The 25,862-nt window shown below is 43.4% G+C and overlaps 1 protein-coding gene across 2 annotated transcripts in view; it reads left to right on the forward strand.

Annotated features, from left to right (window-relative positions):
* The window catches only part of NOXA1 (NADPH oxidase activator 1), a 172,455-nt gene that overhangs the window by 109,782 nt on the left and 36,811 nt on the right, over positions 1-25,862 (forward strand). For both annotated transcript variants that reach the window (XM_078642092.1, XM_078642093.1), the window contains 2 exons: positions 7,943-8,002; positions 9,457-9,494. In XM_078642092.1, coding sequence (XP_078498218.1) covers positions 7,943-8,002; positions 9,457-9,494 — 98 coding nt within the window. The remainder of the gene's footprint in view (positions 1-7,942; positions 8,003-9,456; positions 9,495-25,862) is intronic.

The raw sequence follows: 25,862 nt of genomic DNA on the forward strand, positions 1-25,862 counted from the left end.
TAGTTTTGGGTGGGAGAAAGAAGGGTGTTTGGGAATCCCAGAGCAGAGTGATGATAACGTAGATGAGGTCCAGAGTGACAGACAGTATTCAGTGAATCGGATTAGGAAGAACAGAGGACAGCAACAAACACTGCTATATTATATGGGACAATATGGTACGTCTATGTACCTGGCATGTTAGCAGAATGCATTCCCCAGACAAATGGCAGAAAATCTGGTATTTTTTTTTTGTCCACAAGAGTCCCATTTCTTAGCCAAAGACAATCAACTTATGTCACATAAATTGTTTGCCTCCAGGTTTTCACGTCAGCCATGCAAAAAATCGAATTGAGTGTTGCTTGCTTCTCAGGAATATCACATTTGAAATAGGGGAAGTAGAAAAAAGATATATAATGAATCTGGGTGAATTGGAAAGTAGGGATGTGTTAAAGTAGGAAGCGTAGGCTAGAAGTCGTGGAAAAGGTGTTTATTTTCATCTCGTGTACAAGAACGAGTACAATATTACAGGATGTAATGTTGGCGGCCACTGCTCCTGTTTCTAATTAGAATTAATAACTGTCTGATGTGATGGAAGTTGTACAAAACAAAATGACCAGAGAAATTATATTTCTGGTGACTTTAATATAGTACCTAATCTGGCAATAGGTAGACATGCCCAAGACAGATACCCGAATTGTGGGATGTCTCGCACCATAACTAATGCCATGGCCGACTTGGGACTTGTAGATATTGAGAGAACAATTCACCCCATTGAAAGAGAAGTCACCTTTTTTCACACAGTCCTAAACCTTTTCCAGGATAGATATGTTCTGGTGTACTCATCTACTTGCAAGATCAACCGACTGATATCAGAGAGACCCTTCTCAAACAAGAACAAACCTTTGAATTTGAGAGCAGCAGCTTTAAGGTTAGATTAAATGAATCACATTTCAATGACCAGATTGAAGTATAATTCCAATCGAATGAAACAAGTGAGACTCCTTTAGATTCAAATTGGTGTACCTTTAAGGCATTCAGTTATAATAGATAACTTATTAAAGTACAACCAGAACCTAACCTGGAGAAAATTGGGCATACATATAGAAAAACTGGTTCATTAAAATTACTAAAAGAAATGGTGTAGATGCCAGATTAATATAATTTCAGAAAGATTTAAAAGAGCATTGCTAAGACTTAAGCAATGTTTTTATGAAAAATCTAGCACAACAGATATTTTGCTAGCAAATACACCATGAATGGAAGTGGGGAGGACAAGAACGCCTAAAGTGATGACTGCGAGGGGCGATGTCACAAACTTAGAAACGCGAAAACACAGACATGCATAGATTACTGTAGTGAATTATACCAGGGAAAAGTCCAGGGCACCTATCATTTTACTTCTGTAATAATAACATACAAGATCCCATGTTGGTCACTCCCATACCTTTGACTTCTATATAATAACGTAGCAAGCCAGTGTTAGTCAATTTGACTCCTTTTATGGAGGGGGGAGCATAGTGATCCCAATCCACAAGAAAGGATCACGGTTGCAGCCAGGCAACTACCGACAGATCGCACTGCTGGACGCAATAGGGAAGATCTTTGTAGTAAGTGTCTTGGACCACCTTAGACTGGGCCTTCTCTTCCGGAGTGGTCCCTTTTAATCAGGCTGGGTTCAGACAGAAACACTCGGTAACTGACAACTTAGCAGTCTTACAGACAATTATCGACAAATACGTGGTCTCAAAATCTCAGGTCATTATGCCGTATTTGTCGACTTTTCAACAGCGTTCGATAGAGTGGACAGACCAGCATTCTGGAACAAACTTCGATACCAGGGAATTCCGGAAACTCTTCTTCATTTAATCATTTCACTACATTCAGAAACTTGGTGCCAGGTGCAAATGGGAAAAGAAAAAGGTCTAACTCGCCAGATAGCCAACTAAAATGGCCTTAGGCAAGGTTGCCTATTGGCTCACCTCCTCTTCTCACTATACCTCAGTGACCTCCTGGACAGTTTTCTAAAGGTTGTCAATTTCCCTCCTAAGATCGCATCATGTAACATACACATATGATGTATGCAGACGATGTGGTAATTTTCAACCTCACCCCATTCGGACTACAAAGGAACTTAGATGTGCTAACTAGATACACAAAAGAAAATAACTTAGTTCCAGACATAACAAAAACTAAAGTAGTCCCACTGAGAGGAAAAAATCCGTATACAAAATACAATTGGACACTGGGAGGAGACACAATAGAAGTGGTAAAAGAATACATCTACCTGGGAAGAACATTTACTCAGTCATTAACAAACTCTCCTCATTTGCTGCATCTGAATCTCAAAGCAGACACTCACGCGGGGGCACTTCTACGACTATACTATTCTTCTGAGCAAAGGCATTTTTCTTCCTTATTACAGGTCTACAGTTCCAAGATCACCCCGACCTTATCCTACGCTCTGGAATATATTCCAATTACCCAGTGGCACCAAATTCAAACTAAAGAACGGAAAATTATCCGCAAATTGGCTAAGGTCCAACAAGCTGTTCCAGCGCAAGCATTACATTTGGAATTTTCTTTAGTTAGCTCCTTTGCCAGAGCCACCACCAATATATTAAGATGGGCTTATAATATTCTACATGCTGATCAAGCCACTTTAAGACTTTTATTAAAAACTGAAACATTTGAGCCCGAATCAACTAAATATACTTTTAACCAGAATCTGACAACAGTTTTCAAACTAACAAAATGCACAACTGAACTCCTGAAATCATGGACTCCTGCCCTTCTGAAGATCTACCTGAAACATGTGGCGCTAAGGATCAGCTTCGAATTGGACACTTTGCACTGTTCCAAATTGCACCATTATGAACTCTATGCTGAATCAATATCAATAGAATACAAACAGGTCCAACAATATATTCATTTTTAAAATCATAGATTCCCTGTCCTCCCCTCAGGGAGCCAACCCTATAGTGGAATCTCAAGATCTGTGTGACAACATCCTGGTCTTCTTCCACCCTAAGATCGTGGATATCTATAGCTCCCTTGAATTATCTAATCAGAGTATGACTCCCCATGACACTCAGGCTTTACCTGGAGCTCCGATTACATCTGTTGGACCCCTGCCCAGTTTTTTGTCCTTCCCCCTACTTACTCCTGAGCTGACAATTCAGCTCTTGGACAACATCAAATCAGGGTCCCCTTTGGATCCTTGTCCTCTTACGGTTCTCAAATCTTGCCGGGATGCTGTTACTCTTCCCCTCATGAATGTCATGAATCGTGCTATTGCTGAGGGAGTACTTCCATCCTCCTGGAAACTGGCGGTTGTTAAACCTTTACTTAAGAAGTGTACTCTAGACCCTGGGGTCTTGAAAAACTTCCGCCCCATTTCACTCCTCCCGGCACCGCTTACGATGCTGGAATCCCATCCTAATCGACACCTCAGCTCCTTTCTTCAGGACTGGGCCCTGCTTGATATCTCCCAACATGGTTTCAGGAGTTCCCATAGTACTGAGACGGCCCTAACGGCAGTGGATAATAACATTCACTCTCAAGTCGATAAAGGCTACACCACCCTCTTGGTCCTTTTAGACCTGACAGCGGCCTTTGACACCCTATCTCCCTCTATTTTGATATCTCGCCTTAGGGAGATTGGGGTCGGAGGCCCAGCCCTGAGTCTCCTGTCTTCCTTTCTTACTGAAAGAGAATAGAGAGTGAAGTTGGGCCAGTTTGTTTCCACCCCGAAGCCTGTGCTTTGTGGGGTCCCTCAGGGCTCCTCGTTGAGCCCTACTTTATTTAACATCTATGTGACCCCACTTGCCAGGATAGTTAGATCGTTCGGGCTGGAGGTACCCAAATAATGGTCTCCCTCTCGCAGCCTGTTAAGGATTCGGCTTCGAACTTCAGGAACTGCATGGAGGCGGTGTCTCAGTGGATGATTCAGAACTTCCTGAAACTGAACGGGGAGAAGACAGAGGTGTTGATCTTCGGGAGCTGTCAGGACGTCTGGTCCAATGACTGGTGGCCGGCGTCTCTTGGGGATTGTCCACCCCCCGTCAGTTTGCCAAGAACCTAGGGGTTCTGATGGACTCCTTGCTCTCCTTTGACCGTCAAGTCAGTAGAACTGTTTCCACCTGCTGTGGGATCATCAAGGTCCTCAGAAAAATCGCTCACTACCTGTCCCCTGAGGCCCGGAAACTGGCCACTGTGGCCTTAGTCTCTTCGAGACTTGACTATTGTAATGCCCTCTACGTGGGCATTAATAAGAGTCTTATCTATCACCTTCAGATGGTTCAGAACGCGGCTGCAAAGATGGTTCTTAACCTCCCCAGACGTGCCTCGGCATCAGCAGCCCGTAAAAGCCTACATTGGCCCCCCATTCAATCTACGATCTCCTTTAAGATTCTTTTTCTTGCCTACGGGGCTCTTCATGGTACAGGTGCTGAGGGTCTTAGGTCACTTATACATCCGTATGCTCCTTGTCGATCCCTTCGCTCCTCTAGCAAAAATCTTCTTGAGGTTCCCAAGTTCAATAAGGCCAAATGGGGAGGTAGAGCGTTTTCCATGGTTGCTCCTAGATTATGGAATTCCCTCCCCCTCCCCCCATCTCCTGAGGCAACCTTCTATGGCACTGTTTCGCAGAGCATTGAAAACTTGGTTTTTCTCTGAAGCGTATCCGTAAGATCTCCCCTAGTCGACTATTCTCCATCTGACCTGCTTATGCCCCTTGACGCCCTTGGGCTAACTTGCGCTTTATAAGATTCCATTCATTCATTAATTCATTCATTCATTTTACCTTAAGACATAGAATTCGGCGTAGTATAATCTTACTTCGGCTTGGGTTACTTCCTTTAAATTCACTCCCCTCTAAATGGACAGGCAAAGAAAAAGTTACCAGTTGTTGCGATCTTTGCAATGGGTTTATTGAATATTAAAGGACAACCTCTTTTACTGGGGGATTTAAATCTTTTGAAATGCATAAGATTTTCAAGTCGATGATGCAGAAAAGCACCATTACTTTCAATTACTTCATTGGGCTATATACACAGCTAGGGAGGCGGGGTTGACAGACCTAGCACCTTTTCAAAAGCTGTTTACTGCATACAAATCACCTTAAGGTTGGATTGCCACATGCAGTATATACAGTACTGGCAGAAGTTTAAATACCAACACAATGGTCATATATGACCACTTGGGAGAAAATGCTAGGCAGGAAGATCATCCAAGAGAAATGGCAAAGACAATGACAGGATATTTCTAAAATTCTATGCAGTGTACAAAATTCAGAACCAATAGAAATTACAACTCGTGTATGACACCTATGAAGTTAAAAACAGTGTACCCAATATGAATCGGACATGTGGGTTGTATTGTGAAATGATGAGATGAAGTACATGCATATTGGTTGAGTTCAAAACTACTGATGTTCTGGAAATCATTACTGAGCCTTAGTAAGAAGATGCTGGGTTATCCCATTCTTTAGGAGCCTGATATTACAATATTGGAAGTAGAGCCTCTTGAAGGAGATGTCAAACAATAATTGGACACTTACATACTCCCGACTCTTGGCCAAAACCCAGGAATTGGCGGACAAATGGAAGAAAGTCACTGTTGATTGGTCAATAAGAATTTAGAAAACAATAACTAGTGATGCTCATACACGACTTAGGAAATTAAAGAGACAAATATTGACCTGCTATTGGGATCCATCAATCAAATCAAAAAGGAACAAAACTAATGTGATGATGCTTCTGACCCTTCTTCATCTTAAAGTGAAGGAATGAGGGGAGAAAGGGTGGAGACAGATTTTCTTCATAGGTATAAAACATTGAAACATTTAGTGTACTTAAAATGTATATCATATCGCTCAGGATGGAGGTAAAAAGTGTTCAGAAACATATTGGTACTGTAGCAAGCCAACGGGAGTGTCTACGAATTACTTTTTAACTGAATTATTTATTCTTTTATTACTTTGCAGCGCGGGGACGCACTAGCTAGTGCAGCCATGCGCTTTATAAACTCCATTTGATTGATTGATAAGTTGGTAGAACTACTAAAACGATAAAGTTGTCAGGAAAATAAGAAATCAAAGGGTCGTTCTACAATAATGAAGAGCAACAAATTGGTCATCCAGGAACTAGGTACAATGTCACCTGTCTGACTCCCAGTAATGTGACAGTTCCATAGCAATGCAGCACATACTGTCTAGCTCGGGTTGCAGCAACATATGAATACCTCTGCAATATAACAGCAGAAGTAAAAAAATCAAAGAAATGCTGTAGTATTGTGCTAATCTTTGTAGGTGCTTCTTGTATTTGAAAGATCACAATAGAAATACAGAGTAGCTCAATTGACAATTTTTTTTATTTATTTTTTTAGAGTTTTATATAGCGCGAACTAGACCCGAACCGAATCAGGTATCAGAGCGCTTTACATAGCACAAGCTATGTTTTTACATGAGGACACACACTTTCATTTTTTAGGCACGGGGAGATTAAGTGATTTGCCCAGAATCACAGGAGGTTTTGGCGTCGTTACCGAGACTCGAACTCAGGAATGTCTTAATCCTCTTTAAGGCGGAAAAAGATTGTTCTGCCTCTGAGGTTGTCATAGGAGTGGTAATGACTATTTTTAGTAAAGCTACTGCCTCTGTAAATGTCTTTTCCATATTAAGTTCATGAATTAAAGACAGCAAAGACCTGGCATATTTGGCCTTCTGGTACACAGGCATTGAGTACATTACTGTCAACTCAGTTTTCAGGTCCTCTTGGTTGAGCATCGGATAACCTTCCACAGCCTCATGCAGAGCATGCTCAGGGAAGGATTCATTATATTTTGCAAAGTATTTACTTTCCAATAATGCGGCACTCCCCAAATGTTTTGTGAAAGCAAAACGCCCTTGTGCATGCACAATTACAATGTCACATATCTCTTTTGCACTTCGGACCAGAGTGGTGATGTTTTTCCTGTGGTTTGAAAAAGTTGAAGCCCCTGGCAGTTGGCTGTCTAAATTGTAAACCTCATCTCTCACTTTGTTTATGCTTGCGACAAAGTCAGTGGTATATCTTTTCACAGAGACAGTATCTATATCTCGTCCTTGTAACTGATTGTATAAAGTCTCGACATTTGACATTATCTTTTCAAATAAAAACAGAAAGGACTGAAACTCTCTATCTTTTAGTGTTCTGACAAAGCCACGGGCTTCACTGTGACTTTTGAAATCAAAGGTTTCATTGGCTTCTAAGGCTTCAAAACATTTCACAAGGTCCTCCCTATATTGAAATATTAGTTGGACTGTACGTATTTTATAGTTCCGATGAGTTACAACATGTTACAAATTATACTATTTGGTGCAAAATTTGTCTTCCATAGATAACAATCCAACGTAACACTCGTTCTAACACCTTCAGATATGTGCAATTATTTATTCACTCAAATTAGCCCATATGACCACTCCATTATCCCCAGTGCTCTCATGTGTTATTGTCTGACGTCCACCAACCAACTTGTCTAGAGCTAAATAAGAGATCCATGAACAGGCAAAATGACATATGAAATAGCTGACAGACCTCCATTTTGAAACATTAACTCATTGACGTAAAGACGGACATGGCAATGACATGTGCCATTTCAGTATTGTTACAACACTGTAAAGCAGCTTGCCTTTACATCTGACCTCAGCACTCTTTACAAATTGAGACTTATTTCAGTCCTCATCCAATTTGGAGGCTCACTTTGAAAGTGGTGGGATCCCAAACAGGGCACCAGTGAAAGTCTGGTACTTCTTCAACATGGATTCCATATTGGCTCTATGTGAGATTTCATACTGTAGACAGAGGCATGTCAGCTGTGTGGACTGTCTGTGATCTTTCAATGAACTTGGACTGCATGATATTCTTACATTTTTCAGTCCCGACCTTCATCAGTGCCTAACAATTTTATTTTTTTCTGTTGTCAGCTAATCTCTTCTGTGATCCCCAATGATGGGTACATTGGATTTGAGCCTCTTCGACCACAGGTAAGTTGATGAAGTGTTGTAAGAGTTTTCTTTACATGCCCATTTTTATAAACTAGAACATTCAATCCATGATAATCCTATTCTGTCCTCCTGCCAATTACCATTGATGTAAATGTTTCCATTCAGGAAAGTGGGGGTGTTAGACCCTATCTTTTCTGTAGGTAGCCTGTGGTACTTGGTGTGTTGTGTTCTGTATGGTGGAAGGAATGTACCTTGTAGTCTGTGTGTTATGTTATATTACTGGGTATTTGTATAGTGCAGCATTCATCAATTACTTAACCTTTTGGAATTTATGCAGGCTGGTCTGCAATTGGATGAATCAAACTGAGTTTTCTCCTTGAGGGGCGATTATTCAAAAATCCCATCTGGTATTGGTGTGTAGTTTGGCAAGGTAGGGTTGTCATTATGATGGTGTTCCATTAGGGGGTAGGTTTTGCTACCTTTTATCCCAACCTTTGTGAGTTTGTGGTGAGATGACTTTGAGTGGTGATTTACAGAAGGGGTTTCAGGTTTTCAACACTCCACCTCACTCATGTCAGCTGATGGCCTTCTGTCACAGGTGTAGTTAAGACTGAGTTCCTGTAGCTAAGAGGTGTTGTATTTTTCTGATAGCTTTGGATAACTGGAGTAGTTAGCTCTGTTTTATTGGCTCTACTGACTGGTGTAGAACAATCAATAAATACCCTAGTGAGGAATTAGCATCTATTCTTCCTGGTTTGTATCCATTAAGATAGCTTGCAGGACGTTTGTAGGCTATCTCTTGTTGTCCTGAGTAGTTATTATTATTATCATTTTTTTTTGCTTACCAAGTGATTGAGCTGTATAGACCGGGTGTTGGTGGTAGGCTGTAAAATATACCTATGTTGGGTGTTTTGCGAGCCTAAGTGCTCTTGCTGGTGTGTATGCAGGGGATGCCACGTGTCCCTGGGGAGATGGAGACAGCAATAGGAGAGTTCTGCTGTACAGATGTGTGTTATTGGAAAAGATAGGTATTGTCATTTTACAATTGATTGATTTGTGGTGACGAGAAACATGTTCTATTGGTTGTAGTACAATTTTATTTTCAGTTCAGATTGGGTGGTAGGTCCCCTGTAGATAAGAGACTTTTTAGGGCACTAAGGATTAGGGTTTCTGTGTATGTGTTGGGGAAGCGTGATGGCTGTGTGATCTGGTATGTTGTGTGTTTGTATTGTATGCTATTGATGTGTTGTCTTGGAATGTATTGTGCTGTTGTATCATGAAGAGATTGGACGGGGAGGGTAGCTATAGGGTGATGAAGGGACTGAAATGTGTTATCTCTCGTGCAGTGGTGTTTGGGTTTTTGTGTATTGGCAAAGTACAGAGGTAATGGGGCTTGACTTTATAGCTAGTCTGTGGATGCAGCAATCCTGGACGTCCAGTTGTGGTGGCTGTGTGGTTACAATAACCAAGTGGCTTTCATTTTATTTCTACAGAAACCTGGATTTTATGAACCCAGCTCAGAAACTTTGCAGTAAGTATTCGATGTTCTAATTTGTTGGATTGACATAGTATTACTATGTGTCCATTTATCTGACTGGCGCCTTTTCAAATGAGTTGCAAAATTACTTTGTACATTGTTTTAAGTTTCTTTTTGTTGTGAAAGTACCAACAGGTTCCCTCCACAACAATATAGCATAGATTCAGAGGTCTGACCCAGGGTGGTTTTTCCTCTGTTTTGCCTTATGGATTCAAAGATGACTAGTACCCATTTACTTCTCAAAAAAACTATGTATGAATTAAAGGACGGTGATCAAGTTCTCTTGTATAAAATGGGTGCCATGCATAGTGAAAATAATGCATCTACTGCAGGAAACTGTGTTTGATCACATGGTTACTGATTCAAATCTTGGTGGTGCCACTCAGCCTTTCTTCTTATGAAGGTTACTGAGTGCCATTTGTACCAAGTATACAAGGACCCTGCAGTGGTCCTCTTCCCCATCGAGTACTGCAATAGTAGTTGTTATAATCGCCTAGACAAAAGTGGGCCTAAACTTCAACAAGCTCAAAATCATGCAGTCATCTTATTCCTGGCCTACAGCATATGGGCCATATCACCCCTGTGTTGATGTCTCTAATATGGCATAGATCTCTAAATTAAATTATCCACAGCAGATTTTCTCTCTACCCAGTGAGACATTAACATTTAGGTAAAGAGCACTACAATGCATAGGATGCACTGCCAGTCGTTGTGTCACTGCCTCAAGGCTCCTTTTGCTAAACTCTAAAAGAACAGCGTCACAGCCTCGCGCATCAAGGAGCTTCAGGGAGCACTTCCTCAAGGTCTTGGGGTGCATGTCAAGGCAGTCGCCACAGGTTTTGTTGCCGGGGTCACTCTCCAAACACCAGGGGCACACCAAATGTAGGTTTGCCACTGATATCTGTCTCGATAAAAATCTCAACAAAAAGTTGAAAGAATAACTTATTACAGCGCACTGGAGTGGCACCTATATAGGCACCATGCATTTCACTTCCGATGTGTATGATGCCAAGCAGAGCCGAATGACGCCAGCTACCGGCTCGCAGGGGTACTGCTCAACAAAAATGTCCGGCCCCAGTCTGATGGTTGGGGAATATTCGACGGTAAGGAATCTGCGGCTAGTGAGCGTCTCTAACAGACAAGGCGTTATTGAAGGTAAGTAACTTGTTTATATCTGCCATACACATCACCAAAACTTCCCAATATTTTAAGCTATAAAACTAGACCTTCCTCCATTCCCAATGGACATGTTCACCAAACAGACAGATGGATTTATGTAATGATCAGAAAAAGGATGCATGGACTTAGAGTAATGAAAATACCAATCAGTAATTGGGACATTACCTTTCCGTCCTCTTCCTTGTTCTTTCTTGTTCTTCTCATTACAAAATGAGAAATATTCAAGCTCCAAATGATTGAATTAAGCCCTCCAGATAATGAAGATAATAAAGATTGCTTCATAAATTAGAAAATGTATTTATTTGTCCGGGAAATAAACCTCTCTGCATATTACTTCATAGCAGAGGGACATCTTATGCAAATACACCTTCTGTTTGGCCATCATATGGGAGTATAACATATTTAACAAATGTTGAAGGGCTGGGCCAGGTAGCTACCCTACAAATCTCCAGTAAAGAAGCACCTTGAGATTCTGACCAAGAATCAACCAGAACGCTGAAGGACCGACTTTGAACCCTTAACAGGCAATCGACTGCCTGAATTTGGTAATCATGAGCAATTCAAGACTTTAACCAATGACTAAGAGTCTGAGTCGATGGTTTAAAGTAACTAATACAGCATAAATCTTCCGAAAAGGGTAGGGAAGAGAATCTAGATTCCAAACCCGCCCTTCTCTTAACCTTGAGCATAAAACAATGAGAAGAGCTCCACAAACACATCTATTCCTGGGTTCTCCCACTTCTGGCAGATGCTTGAGAACAGAAAAGAATCTTCTGGCAGTCTTGGAAAGAATGAAAACTCCTGCTCAGATGATCTACTAATGTGTTGCACTCAGCAGGTGTGAGCTGCAGAAAGAGATATCAGATGTGTAGCTGCAAAATTGCTCCTGAAATCTGAAACATACCCTCTGAATAAGTTCTTTCTTATTAGTTTATATATAACTTGGCCATCATATTGTCGGTTTGTACCACCACAGCCTTCCTTCTAAGAAGAGGATCAAAACCCATCGGAGCCCGGCAAATCGCCACCAACTACCTTCATTTGGCTTAATGATTCTTTTCTTGAAGAGACCACTTTAGTTGTGAAGTTCTTTCTTCAATCCAGGATGCCAAGCCCATGCTGCTGGCATTCATTATTATTGTCCATATGAGACCGGTCATATTTACTCCGCTCAGACGGTGTTGAGGATATAGCCACCTTTTCAGACCCCCTTGTTGTGAGGATTCATCTTCTCTTAGATGTCATAATTTTGAGTCCCTGGCGACCATAGCATCAGAAAGTGATTAATTAGGACTCCCAAATTAATTCTGGATCAAGGTACCAGACAGAGGGCTGACCTCATATCTTTTTGGATCTGTAACCATGAGTTGTTTGTTGTTGCCTTCTGATCAAGATTTTCAAGAATTGTTTCATCATTTTGAGGCACTTACACTCAAGGAGACATATGGATCCTGCATCCATCAGAAACCATCCTTGCATGAACTCCAAGTCTTGAGATGGTTGTTATTGGGACTGCTGCCAATTTATCAAAAATCTGTGATCTAACAAAATCTTTAGAACTGCATCTCTGTCTTTGATTGCTTGATCCCGTGATGGCGAGAGAACCAGCCAGTCACCTAGGTGCAGGTGAATAGATACTCCTTCCTTGTGAAGAATGCTCACTAAAGGTGCTAACACCTTTGTGAACACTCTGGGAGTTGATTTCAGGCCAAACAGTAGCACTGTGTACTGGAAACGTTGATCTTTTATAGCAATTCCCAGATACTTCTAGTGACCTTGGAAAGTGCAGATATGTATTCTGTAGGCTGACAGCTATCACAAAGTCTCCCAGCATCAACACTGAGCTGTCTCTCTGTGGACATTCATTTTGATGTGCTTATACTTTACATAAGAACTGACTGAATTCAGATGAAACACAGGTCTGAAACCTCCTGGAGGTTTTTCTACCAGGAATAGAATTGAATTAAAATGGTTTCTTTGCTCTGCCTAAAGGACTGGTGAAATGTTTTTTCCTCTAACAATGAATTCCTTTCCACAACCTTCCTGCTTTGTATTTCTTTGTTAAAGCAACAGTAATGATGTATCCCAAGCCTAGAGGAATAGAAGTAAGATTTTATGACATAACATCTGTGAATTATATTTCACATTTAATGACATAGCCTCTGTGCATTATATGTTGCATTCCATTGTTCTGTTACAACACCAACCCTGACGCCTTGAGAAAATTCTGAATACAACCTTCAACTGGACGCAGTTCCTCTCCCCTTCCATGATAGGATATCTCACTTTTTAGATCTGACTGCTATGAGACAGAATCCAGCTTCTTCTGTTTTGACTGGAAATATTTCATGTACAATAATCTTGAGAACGAATATTCAGGGCCGTAGCTTCAGGGGGAGGGGAGGGGGAGTTTGGGGTGTTACACCCCCCTAAAAATGTATTCTGTGGTAATAGTTGGGTACAGCTCGTTTCAGACTGGTATAGTGAGGTGTCTGTCGGATTTTACCCTGGATGTTTACAAACACACAGACAAAACACACACACACACTCCCTCGTCTCTGCCTTCAAAATCCGTTAGTTTGAAAACTATTGTTTAAGTATCCCTAACAATCCCCACTGCTCTCTCTTCCCACTGCCTCTTAAGCCCCTGTCTTGTCCTGCTTCTCATAATGTATTTTAACAAGGTATGCCGGCATGATTTTTTGGAAATCTGAAGTTTATACATGCGGCCGATTTGGGCGGGGTTGGGGGCTGGGGGGTATGGGGTTGGTGGGTTCTAATCTAACATATGACCACGAGGTCATGATTTCTCCCTCGTGATCGTATGTTGAAATCCTCCCCAGCCCAACCTGGTCCCACTGCCTGCACGGGCAACGGCTGCTATTAAAATGCTTTCTCGTTAAACTGATCCCATTTTAGGAGTCAGAAAAGTTTTAACGACTCCTAAAATGGTATTCCGAAGGGATACTTATTCGGTACCTTGAATGGGTGTGTTGTACTTGTACCTTCCAATACCAAGACATCTTGAGTATCAATGTTTTGTGTCTGCAATCTAGTTACAAAACATGGAAACATTACTGACACCTTAAACGAGGTGATGATGCTTTCGGTAATGTATTTGTGAATGCAAAACAATGTTTGCTTAACTAAGAGCTGGCAGTTGTCCACTTAAACAAACTTGTATTTACGTATTTACCATGGAGGTTCGCGCTCTTGGGTACCCGCATTTATTTCAGAAGACTTCTTTTAAATGACCACCAGAGGGCAATGATGATCCAGCCTTGCTTCCTTGTGCACGCCTAGTCTCCCCTTTTCGAAACGATTCGTAGAATTCTTCATTATTCTACACGCTGCCCTTGACAAGGATTCGTGAGTTTAAGGTCACACAGGGCATGCATTCATCTCCACTTACAATAATTAATACAATACCAAAAAAATGGGCTTTAGTGCAAAAACACTTTCTGAAACGTAAACAAGAATGACTGTACAGTGGTTTCACCCCTATACATCAGTGCAAGGGGAAATTATTATACCTCTGCACTAATGTATGGTACAATTAAAATGACTTTTCTTCTAATGTTGTATCTTTAGAGCAGCTGTGTTCATTCCAACGAAGAAGGCAAAAACATAAAAGAGAAGTTTCTCCACATAACCAAATAGCACAGTATACAAAGGGGGCAGTTTAGTGAGTGGCGGGAGTTAACAGGACGTGAGAGTCCCGTCCACCCACTCCTATGTTCCACCTCCTCTAAATTTAAGCTGTGCAAGGTCACCACCATTTTTTGGTGGCTCATCCTGCAGGGCAATCCCGAAAAGTGTGCACACCATGGCTGCCCTGCACAGGACATTCAAATATTCCTGACATGCTGGAATACAACTCCTAGCATGCCAGGGAAATTTATGGTGTGCCTAAAGGAAATGTACCCTTCGATGGTGCATTTTCCTCTCCTGCCTGCATTTGATGTTGACAGTGGAACATGGTGAACCTGCTGTCACCGAGGCCCTCATTGCACATACAAAGTGGTAAAGTGTTAAACTTTGTCCAAAAATAGAACTTTCTGCTGGAAGGGGACCCTTCCAGTACAAAACCTTAGCTTGACCTCATGCACTACGGTGCAAGCGTATGGGCATTAGTACAAGGCATCTTTTTTAAGTTCAAGAAAATTTTATTGATGATAATAAAAGAGAGAACCAGGTGTCAAAACAGAGTACTATATGATGTTAAGATAAAAATTCTGAGCAAAATAAAGCGAACAGACAAAAACAATCAGTATAATAAAAGTAATCGGAGTTCAAAATGAAAGAGGGAATAAGGCATTGAAATAACACATGAACATGAAATATGACAAGCATGAAAACAAGATAAAGAATCAAACAAAATGGTCCAATGGAGAATAAGTGGAATGCATCAGGGCTAAGGTGGTTTAGAAACTTCCTGCTGGGAAGGCAGAGGGTGAAACAAGCGTGCACTACATGAGTCCAAATAAAGCGTAACGGGAGTCCATAAGATCATACGTTTAGTTGCCATACAAGCCGGGTAAACATAAGCAGTGTCGAGTCGGTGGTTGTGGCAGACATTAAACCACCACGCCTTGAAGGAAATCTTGGAGAAGTCTTTCCAATTAACTGTAATTTGTTGGAAGGCAGCGGCAAGTAATAGATCAACAATCTGAGGCTGTAGATTAACATCATCCCAACAAGGGGAAAGGCTTCCCATAAAAACATGTGTGTGGGAGAAAGGGATAGTAGTGTGGAAAATTAAGTTAATTTGAGCCCAAACTTGTAGCCAAAAAGTACGAACATGGGTGCATGAAAATAACATGTGAAATAAGTCAGCTTGTGGTGACAAACAAGACCAGCATGTGTGGGGAGTGCTGGAAAAACGTTTGTGAAGGTCATAGGGTGTGAAGAGGAGTCTATTGTAAATAAAAAATAGAGTCTGAATGAGAGTTGCTGCTCTGGAGGATTTGCGAAGTTTGGTCCAGAGTTTGTCCCAGAAGGAAACCGACCAAGAGACGGATAAATCATGCTCCCAGGACTCCTCCACCTTAGATTTAGGTCTCGGAATCTCACCAGCGTGAAGGTATCTGTAAATAGCAGCAGCTCTTGGTGAAGTACGTAAGAAGGAATGGAGAGTGGAAGTGGGAGTGGAAGAAGGAGGAGGAGGGCAAGGCCGGGAGAGGGCAGTGTATTTCATGAGGACAGCATCTTTAAGCAACTGGTATTTGCGTGCAAAGGAAGTGGGTAGGTCATAGAGGGAGCGAAGGGTGTCGAAAGACAAGAAAGAGGAGTGAGAAAAAAGCTGGGAAATCCACCGAAGACCTCGAGAGTGCCAAGATTTCCAAAAAAAGGGCCTGGCACGTATGAGTAGAGACGTGTTATGCCATATGGGGGAGGAGAGGAAAGCAGCAATGGTAGGAGGAGGTAAGTGCGTGGAAGAGAGGAGTAGTTTAGTGGTAAATCGATGGATCGGAGTGGAGATGGAAGTGGGTTTACGGGAGAAGGAAAGGAATTCAGCAAAGGAGAAGGGAGAAAGAAGGAGGCGTTCAAATTTGGTCCATAGAGGGCACGAGGACGCAGGATCTTGGAGCCACAAAGAAGCTTGCCTCAATTGGAACGCCTTGTGGTAGGCTGGGAAGTCAGGAAAATTAACCCCACCTTCAGTCTTAGGGCGAATCAGACGTACTAGAGACATTCTTGGTTTCTTTTTACTCCAGAGAAAGGACACTAGAGTAGAATTGATCTTTTTGAAAAATTTGGAGGGGATAGGGACCGGAATGTTGGATAGGGTGTAGAGAACAATGGGAGACAACATCATTTTTATAGTGTCAAGGCGACCCCACCAGGATAGGTAAAGGGGATGCCACTTAGAAGTGAGATCTGTTAATTTCTGAATGCATTTAGACATGCACAGAGAAACAGTGTCTGAGATGGTGGGGGTGATATGCATTCCCAAGTACTTAATATTGGAGGGTTTCCACGCAAAATTAGAGGTAGCAAAATCGGGTTTAAAAGTGAATTTAGTCAAGGGAAGGATCTCGCATTTGTCATGATTAAGTTTATAGCCAGATATTTGTGAATAAGCACGGACTTCATTGAGAAAGGCAGGAATGGAAACGGAAGGGTTGGAAACAAAGAGCAAAATATCATCTGCATAAGCAGCTAACTTGACGTGGGAATCTGATAGTTGGAAACCATGGATGGAGGGATGTTGACGGAGCTTGGAGAGGAAGGGTTCTAAGGCCAGGTTAAAGAGAAAGGGAGATAGGGGACAACCTTGGCGGACGCCTCTGTTTAAATCAAAAAAGGGGGATATTTGGCCATTAGCACAAACCGCTGCTCGTGGATGAGAATAAAGTAGCGAAATTAAGGAAATAAAAATAGGACCGAAACCAAACCAGCGTAGGGTGTGAAAGAGATAGGTCCATTCTACCCTATCAAACGCCTTTTCGGCATCCAGGGCAATGGCCGCTAGGGAATGGGGCAGAAGGCGAGATTGAGAAAGAACGTTGAAGAGGAGTCTGGTGTTGTCAGTGATGTAACGACCCTTGACAAAGCCCGACTGTTCCTCGCCCAAGAGGTCTGGAAGAAGAAGGTCGAGACGTACTGCAAGAGATTTTGCAAAAATTTTATAATCAATATTGACCAGAGAGATTGGCCTGTAATTCTTGCAGTGTTGAGGATCTTTCCCCTCCTTGGGTATGAGGCAGATGTGGGCATCTGAGAAAGAACCTGAGGAGGAACCCAGGGAGAGGAATGTGTCAATAAGGGAATGAAGTCTAGGGATAAGGAGGTTGGAAAAATGAAGAAAAAATTCTACTGTGAAGCCGTCTGGCCCAGGGGCCTTGTCTTTCTGGAGGATTTGAAGTGCTTTAAGAAGTTCCTGTTGGGAAATATCAAGTTCTAAGCGAGAAAGGTCAAGTGGAAAGTGAGAGGGTTTTTGAATGGAGGAAAAAAACGTGTCTAGAGAGTGGGAAGAGGGCTGAGTTTCAGAAGAATACAGTGTCTGGTAGAAGGTAGAGAATTCAGTAAGGATGTCGGCATCAGTGTGTTTAAGATTCAAATTGGCATCATAGATAGATTCAATATTCAATTTATTGTGTTTCACCTTGAGATAGTTAGCTAAGATCTTGCCTGCCTTATTTTTGCCGCCATAGAACTTGGCACTAGATTTTAGTAAGTACAAAGATGCATCTTCCGTAGATTGTTTGTTAAATTTCATCTTAGCATTAACCAAGGCGGTTAAAGTTTGCTGTGAGCGAGAAGTAAAATAAGAATGCTCCAATTTCTTAATGTCCAAAAGGATAGCCTTGGTAAAATCGCGAGCAGCCCTACGCTTTTTAGAAACAAAGCGGATAATGAAATCTCTTGCTGCCGCTTTATAGGCATCCCAAATGGTGTGTTTGGGGACAGGGGAGGTATCATTGATGGAGAAAAACTCGTTGGAAAAGGAGGTGAAGGAGGTAGTGAACTTAGGGTCCAAGAGGAGGGAGTTGTTAAAACGCCAGCGTTTGGGACCTGTTGATTTGGGTAAAATGTCTAATTGAACTAATGTGGGGGCATGGTCAGAGAGTAAAATCGGACCAATTTCCGCTTGAGTGAGAGTTTGGGCAATGTTGTGGGTAACAAAAACATAATCAATTCGGGATTGTGAATGGTGGCACGGAGAATAGAAGGTAAATTCCTGAAGGTCAGGATTGCAAAGGCGCCAAGCATCCGTGAGTTTGTGTTGGGAAATAGCTTGAGAAAAGGATTTATGAGATTTGTTAGGGATGAAATGCGTTTTGGAGTTCCGATCTAGAAATGGGTCTATGGGCTGGTTACAATCTCCCGCTAGTATGAAGTTATCATCAATGAATCTGGTGATGTGCCGGGAGAGCGATTGCCAAAAAGTGGGATCGCCTGTGGTAGGGGCATAAACATTAAGGAGAGAAATTGGAACATTCTTGACAGAGAGTTTAGCATAAATCCATCGGCCCTCAGCATCTGACTCCTGAGCAAGCAAAGAGTGAGAAAGAGCCTTGTGACATAAAATAGCAACACCATTACGTTTGCCATCCCCAGGAGAGTAATAAACATCGCCTACCCAACTTCTTTTCAATTTAACAGATTCTTCAGCAGATAAGTGAGTTTCTTGCAAAAAAGCGATATCCACATTCAGACGAGCAAGGTGAGATAAAATTCTCTGCCGTTTGATGGGGGAATTAACGCCCCTTACATTCCATGTAATAATTTTCAGAGACATAGCAAATAAGGAAGGAAAGAAAAGTCATGAGAAGGAAAGAAAATGCAATAAGAACCCCGAAAAAGAAAAAAACCAGAGAAAATGAGAAAGTCATTGAAAGGCAATACAGTAGGAGGATAGAGAAAAGGGTGATGGAGAATACAAGAGAGCAAAAGAAGGAGAGAAAAAAGCAATTGAAAAGAGAAACATGGGAAGATAGACCATAAAGTAGCAAGAATGACAATGAGGAGATAATAAAAGAAGAGTTGTCGAAAAAGAAGAGAGAGAGACACCTGTAAAAGAAAGGAAATTATTGAACTGGAAGGAGAAAAAGTCAAAATAAGGAAAGTGAACATTCGGGAAAAAGGGGAAAACATACTTACGTAGGGTAGAGGCGGGAAGGAATGATCACCAGGGAAAGGAGACGAGAAGGAGTGGGAGGGGAGCGCCAGGCAAAGGAAGCAAGCGTCCAATGCAAGCGAGCCAACAAGTCGAGGGGAAGACGCCACATATATGATAAACCTGCGAGAAAGAGGAAGGAAAAAACATAAATGAGGGAAACTACTGGAGAAAGAAGAAAACAGCACAGCGTTAGAAGGTAAAAAGGTGTAAAGGAATAACGGGAAGAAGAGAGAAATGAGATAAAACAACGATGCAAAACAAGACATCATAGAAAAACAGTAGGGAAGGTTACCGTTCTATCCAATAAGGATGCATGAGAGGGAAAAAAGAGTTAGAGGGGAACACAGAGATGGAAGACAGTAAGGTGCCTAGAAAAGGCAAACTATGAAACAGCAACTATCAACCATAAAACATGTGGAGTGAGTAAGACAATGAAGTCATATTAACAGGGTTCACGGAGGAAAAGCAGATGAGGTGCCAGAGAGATCCATGTCAAACGACTGTGCAGCATTCAAAAAACTTCTGAGACGAACAGGATCCTCATAGGTCGTGGTCTTGTTGTTGTGGGTGACTCTGAACAGGCAAGGATGAAAAAGGCCGTATCTGGCACCAATCGCACGCAGCTCTGGACGCATATCTAAAAAGGCTTTGCGACGACTGGCTGTGGCTTTGGCATAATCCTGTGCAAAGAAGAGGTTGGATCCTGACCATTGGAGTCGAGGTAGAGCACGGGCCGCTGAGATGACTTTGAGAAGATCAGTGTATTCGAGGAAGTACATGATGACGCCCCTCGGTCGGGAAGAAGGAGAAGGGTTGGAGGGGAGACGGCCTAGGCGATGTGCTCGCTGGATGTTGAGCATGGTACCCTTAGGCAGGTGAAGAAGTTTGGGCAAAAATGACTTGAAGAAAGCGATGGGATCGGTCCCTTCGCAATTTTCTGCCAGGCCGTAGAGACGGAGATTGTTGCGTCTGTTTCGGTTCTCCAACTCTTCAACTTGCTTCTGAAGAGAAGAAATTTGAGACTGCATATGAGAGACTTTGGAAGAAGATTCCTGGAGAGATGTCAGAGAATGTTCTACCGTGGTCACCCTGGCATCCATCTGAGACCAACTATCGGTAAGAACCTGCAATTTCGAGTTAGTGTCTTCCATAAAAGGTTTAAGGGCACGGATTTCCTCCAACAGGAGTTCCATGGAGACAGAAGAGGCTGATCCAGGTGGTGACGGAGGAGTGTTTTTGAGGCGCTTCACTGCAGCTTTCCCTGAAGGTTGAGCGGGTCGCTCCATGCTAGACTGCGACATCTCGTCGAGCACTTGAGAAGTTTCGAGGCGCGCCAGGGCTGAGAAAACTTTGGAGTTTTTGATGAAGACGTGTCGCGGAGTTTTGGGAGTGCGAGAACTTGCCTTTCTTTCCATAAAAAGGAGGTATTTGGAGGGCAAAAGTAAGGGCAAGAACAGTCACTGTGCGCCAATATACAGGCGGAGAAGCACGTTGGAGCTGCTGACCAAAAGATGGAAAGTAGGTTCAGAAGGGAAAGAAGCTGTTCGTGCGTAAACCAGGAATGTCCAGGAATGAAGCAACAGAATGAGACAAGAAGCAAGTCACTGGAAAAAATTAGCACAACAATAAAGGGGGAAGAAAATCACCTCAGCCTGCAAATAAGGAAGTGCGGCACATTGTAGAGCTGAAAAAGTCCTTCAGGAGAGGAGCCTCATATAGGACGAAGAGCACGGTGGAAAAAGGTGCAGAGAAAATGAGCCTAAAAGCTCAGAGTTGCATCCATCCATGAAAAGGAAAACGCTCTTGACAGAGAGGAGGCTGCGCAGATATGTGCTTGCAGGTCAAATGGAGGAAAGAAGCACCAGTCCTCTAAGATGGCCGCCTGGTTTGAAGAGATGTGAGGGAAGCTTGGTAGGAGCTGAGGCCAAAAAGAAATAATAAAAGGAAAAAAAAAAAATTCGGCATCCTAGTGCTGGAATACGAAAATCATCTCACCAGGTGGGGCGCTGTAGCTGAGGAGCTCCACGGTGCTTTTGTCAGGCCATGAACGCAGGCGCCGCAGTGCGCGGTTTCCAGAGACAAGATGGCGGACGCGACTTCCAGTCAGCCGCGTCCGCTACAAAGTAGCGAAATGAAGCATTGCGGCGGTCGGGAAAGCCGTCTTCAACAGCCCGCTGGTGCCTGAAGGCTCTGATGCAGGATGAGCCGCGTAGCAGGTGAGAAGAAGTCGGAAGGCAAGGCGAAAACCCCTGCGGACCCGGAGCGCTCACATAAGAGCCGCCGTCCTCGCCGGGCGCTAAGCCACGCCCCCTAGTACAAGGCATCTTAAGATACACCAGCACTAGAGGAAAGAGCACCAGCACCGTATCTCACATCTCGTGCTCTTGTGGTCTCACTTTTTCATGCAACTCAGCGCAGCAATTTGTTTTTTGCACATCATAAAAACGTAGTTAATTCTACTGCTTCGTTTCTCCAGATCAAGCACTCTTAACATATAATCCCTACCAGTGTGGATGACGTGACACGTACCCACGTACACCCCGTGGTCCTCATTTTCTTGGGTATCATTTACCTATACATTGATTTACACACTTGTGTAACTAATTATCTCTGTATATGATTGTGATGTAAAGAGCTCCTACAGTCTGCACTGGGATGAATAGCGCTATAAATAAATACATGTGGGAGAGGGGCTAAGGAGAGACTATGGGCACCATTTGAAGGTGGTAGTGGGGGAATCTGTGAAAAAGGAGGTCATTGGGCGAAGCGCCAACAAATGATGGCACACCGGACGCCACCAATGCTACAGCCATCCCTGACACATCCCACTCTGACAAAGTCACCACTGTAGCCTTTATGATTGATTAGCCTTTATCTTTTTAATAGTTTACACAAATCTTTTACTAAACAATAATTACATGGTTGACCTAAGTATACTGGTTAATTGATAGGCCATTGGTAGCACTTGTTCTTCATGGTAGGTTCTGTGGGGGGCAAGTGGTAATACGAATACTAACAGATATATTTCTTTAGAGAATGACAATAATACATGATACCTTGGTCATAATATAGTTAAAGATTACATATTATAATTAATGCGTGCAGTGCTGTCATGCCATAAAGGCAGAAGGTATGATAGCAAGTGATCAAGGAAGTTGGGGAGCTCTGACCTAAGCAAGAGCTGCAATTTGCGGGTGAAGAGTGAGCGTCTAGGGAGGAGAGTGTTGGACAACCACCAGAGGCCAGCAGATTGCTACATCTGAGTCAGTCTACCTCCATGTGAATGGTTGCTGGCAGTCTGTCCCATCGGTTTAGAGCAAGCACTGAGAAGCCTTGTCTTCAGTTCCACTGATGCCACAGATAAGGGGTTCGGAGTACATTTAAATGTGCCGAACCTCAGGGACATGTGGGCAGAGATTATATATACACTGTTCATTATTTGAGTACGTGCTTGTATACTCTATATAATGATGATGAACAATCTTAAAAATAAAGTTTATAAAAAAAAGGCACGTGTGGGCAGATGTAGGTTCAGTTTATTTAAGAACTGGAGACCAGATTTGTTTATTCTTCAGTGCGCCTTTAAGGGCGTGCTCTGTTTGCGTTGTCGGATTGTCAGATGTGCATGCCCACACAACAAGGCCGGCAGCTGGAACCAGCCGAAACCTACTCCGAGGATAGGACGGGAGCCGTAGGGCACGCAGAACTAAGTCAGTTAAAGTCCAGTCCTCCATGAGAAAGGATCATGTGCTTTGTAATGTCCTGAGCAGATGAAAGCAAGAGAGACACAGACTTAATGTAATCTGGGTACCGAAGAATTGTCAATGTTTTCCCTCTGAGGCGGAAGCCGGAGGTTTTGCTCTGTGTACTCCTGTCAATTTAAAAGCGATTGATTACTAATGCGTTTTTATGTGTCTTAAACCTCTGTAAATATTTAAACAGTTCTGTTTTATATTCCCGCCCTCCCACTCAGGCGAGACTAATTCGCCGCGGCTCGGATTCATTATCTTCCCTCAGCGACGCTATAACGCGCTGGGAAGCTATCAGCTTGACTCTGGGCGCCATCTTGTCTTGGGAAGGCTGCCCGGTTTGCTCTGCGCCCCTCCCGCCCTCCCAGGGTATTTAATAGGCGCTCCCTCGCTCAGCCAGCAATTGTCAATGTTTTCCCTCTGAGGCGGAAGCCGGAGGTTTTGCTCTGTGTACTCCTGTCAATTTAAAAGCGATTGATTACTAATGCGTTTTTATGTGTCTTAAACCTCTGTAAATATTTTAAACAGTTCTGTTTTATATTCCCGCCCTCCCACTCAGGCGAGACTAATTCGCCGAGGCTCGGATTCATTATCTTCCCTCAGCGACGCTATAACGCGCTGGGAAGCTATCAGCTTGACTCTGGGCGCCATCTTGTCTTGGGAAGGCTGCCTGGTTTGCTCTGCGCCCCTCCCACCCTCCTCCCGCCCCGCCCCACTATGTATATTAATAACAGATACGCCCGACCGCGCAGCGGGCGGGCGCAGCGGGCGCGCCAAAGGCAAGCCCGTCTGCGCCCGTCCGCGCCTGGCCCGGGCCCAGGGCCATCCCCCCTGGTTCATCCCCCCCTACCCCCCGATTCAGTTATACAGCAGCTCATCTACTGTCTTTACGCCCCACGACCACTCACTTATGTTGCATATTCCACCCTAATGCTACAAAGCTAGCAACATACTGCCCAGGCTGTCACGCTACGCTACCATCCATTCGCAAATCTCCTCAGATTGGCAAGCACTTTTCTACGGAATCTTACACCATTGCGCTCACAAATGTCCGTTCGCTGAGCAAACACAGCCAGGACATCCATGAATTGATACAGGACCATAAAATAGACATCCTGTTTATGACGGAAACTTGGATGGGACAAGCTTCGGATCCGGATCTTGTCATAGCCGTCCCTGCGGGGTTTACCACTTACAGATTGGACAGGCAAACCAAGAAAAAAGGTGGCGGCATTGCTATCATTGCCCGTGACACCTACATCGTAAGGCATACACCAATTCCCCAGACTTCTTGCGAAGCTTTAGAATTCGCAATAAAACTAACCCCTTTCTACACCTTCAGGGGGATCCTCCTTTACCGACCTCCGGGACCCAGGTGTGACTTCCTGAGGGTTCACAGATCCTTTATGGAAACATCCGCGCTGGAGAACTCCTTCACCATTCTAGGTGATTTTAATTTCCATTTTGATGTGCCCGACAATCCCGACACAGCCATGTTTTTAGCTGACATGTCCACTTTTGGTCTATCCCCTCTGGTTCATTCCCCTACGCATGAAGGAGGTCACTCACTAGACGGCATCTTTTCTAATGCCCCGGGCCTCAAACTTAGAGAAATACTCCCTCTAACCTGGTCGGATCATCATCTCATCCTGGCCTCACTTCCTGTGGGCGACCCCCTGGTAGACAAACCCCACCCTAACCCCTGTCTCCCCTATTTGGCATGGGACGACTTAGATGTTGGCAGGCTGGAAACCTTGCTTAATGATACCCGCCCTACGTTATCTCCGGATCCTAACAACGCCACGTCCCAATTTCACAACTGGGTGAGCTCAGCAGCAAAAGATCTGGTCCCAGTTAAACAACGGTCACGCAACAGATCTACCCCCTCGGCCCCGTGGTACTCAGGGGAACTGCGTACCCAAAAACAACTGTGCCGAAATAAGGAGAGAAACTGGCGGAAGGATTACACACCCGAAGCCAAACTCCTATATAAAGAATCGGTAGCAAAATACAAACACCTTATCCTGGACGCAAAAAAAAAGTATTATAGCAACAAAATTGAAACCGCTCATAACTCCAATAAATGCCTATATGAGACCACTAAACAACTAGCGGGCCTCTCTGTTGATCTCACACCTCCCCCGTCCCAAACCCTTTGTGATGCTTTATCAAAGTTCTTTTTCAGCAAAGTTGATGACATTTACAGGGTTTTCGCCAATAATATCACTCTCTCCCATAGACCACTAATTCCACCTGAAGGACCCATTCTCTCGCAGTTCAGCGAGGTTACGTGTCCGCAGGTGCTAAAAACTATATCCACCATCAAATCGGGATCGGCCCTCGACCCATGTCCCTTGAAGGTCCTGAGACCAATCATGGATGCAGTCTTACCCTCTATAACTAACATCTGCAACTCCATGTTTAACACGGGCATCTATCCCGAGACATTAAAGAAAACCCTAATCAAACCGCTGCTCAAAAAACCCACCCCTGACAAAGAAGAACTCAAAAGCTACCGCCCCATCGCCAGTCTCCCGCTATTAGCAAAAATAGTGGAAAAAATTATGAATGTCCAACTTTCCTCCTTCATCGAGGATAATAAATGCCTAGATGAATCTCAGTTCGGGTTCCGTCGCTTCCACGGAACCGAGACGGCCTTGGTTAAAGCGGCGGATGACATCACATCTATCCGGGATGCGGGAGGCACCGCCGTCCTGATATTATTAGACCTGTCGGCGGCCTTTGACACGGTCGACCATACCACCTTGGTCGACCGTGTCGAAAGCATTGGCATTCAAGGTAACGCCA

Source organism: Lissotriton helveticus, chromosome 5_1 (assembly GCF_964261635.1).
Source record: "Lissotriton helveticus chromosome 5_1, aLisHel1.1, whole genome shotgun sequence".
NCBI lineage: Eukaryota > Metazoa > Chordata > Amphibia > Caudata > Salamandridae > Lissotriton > Lissotriton helveticus.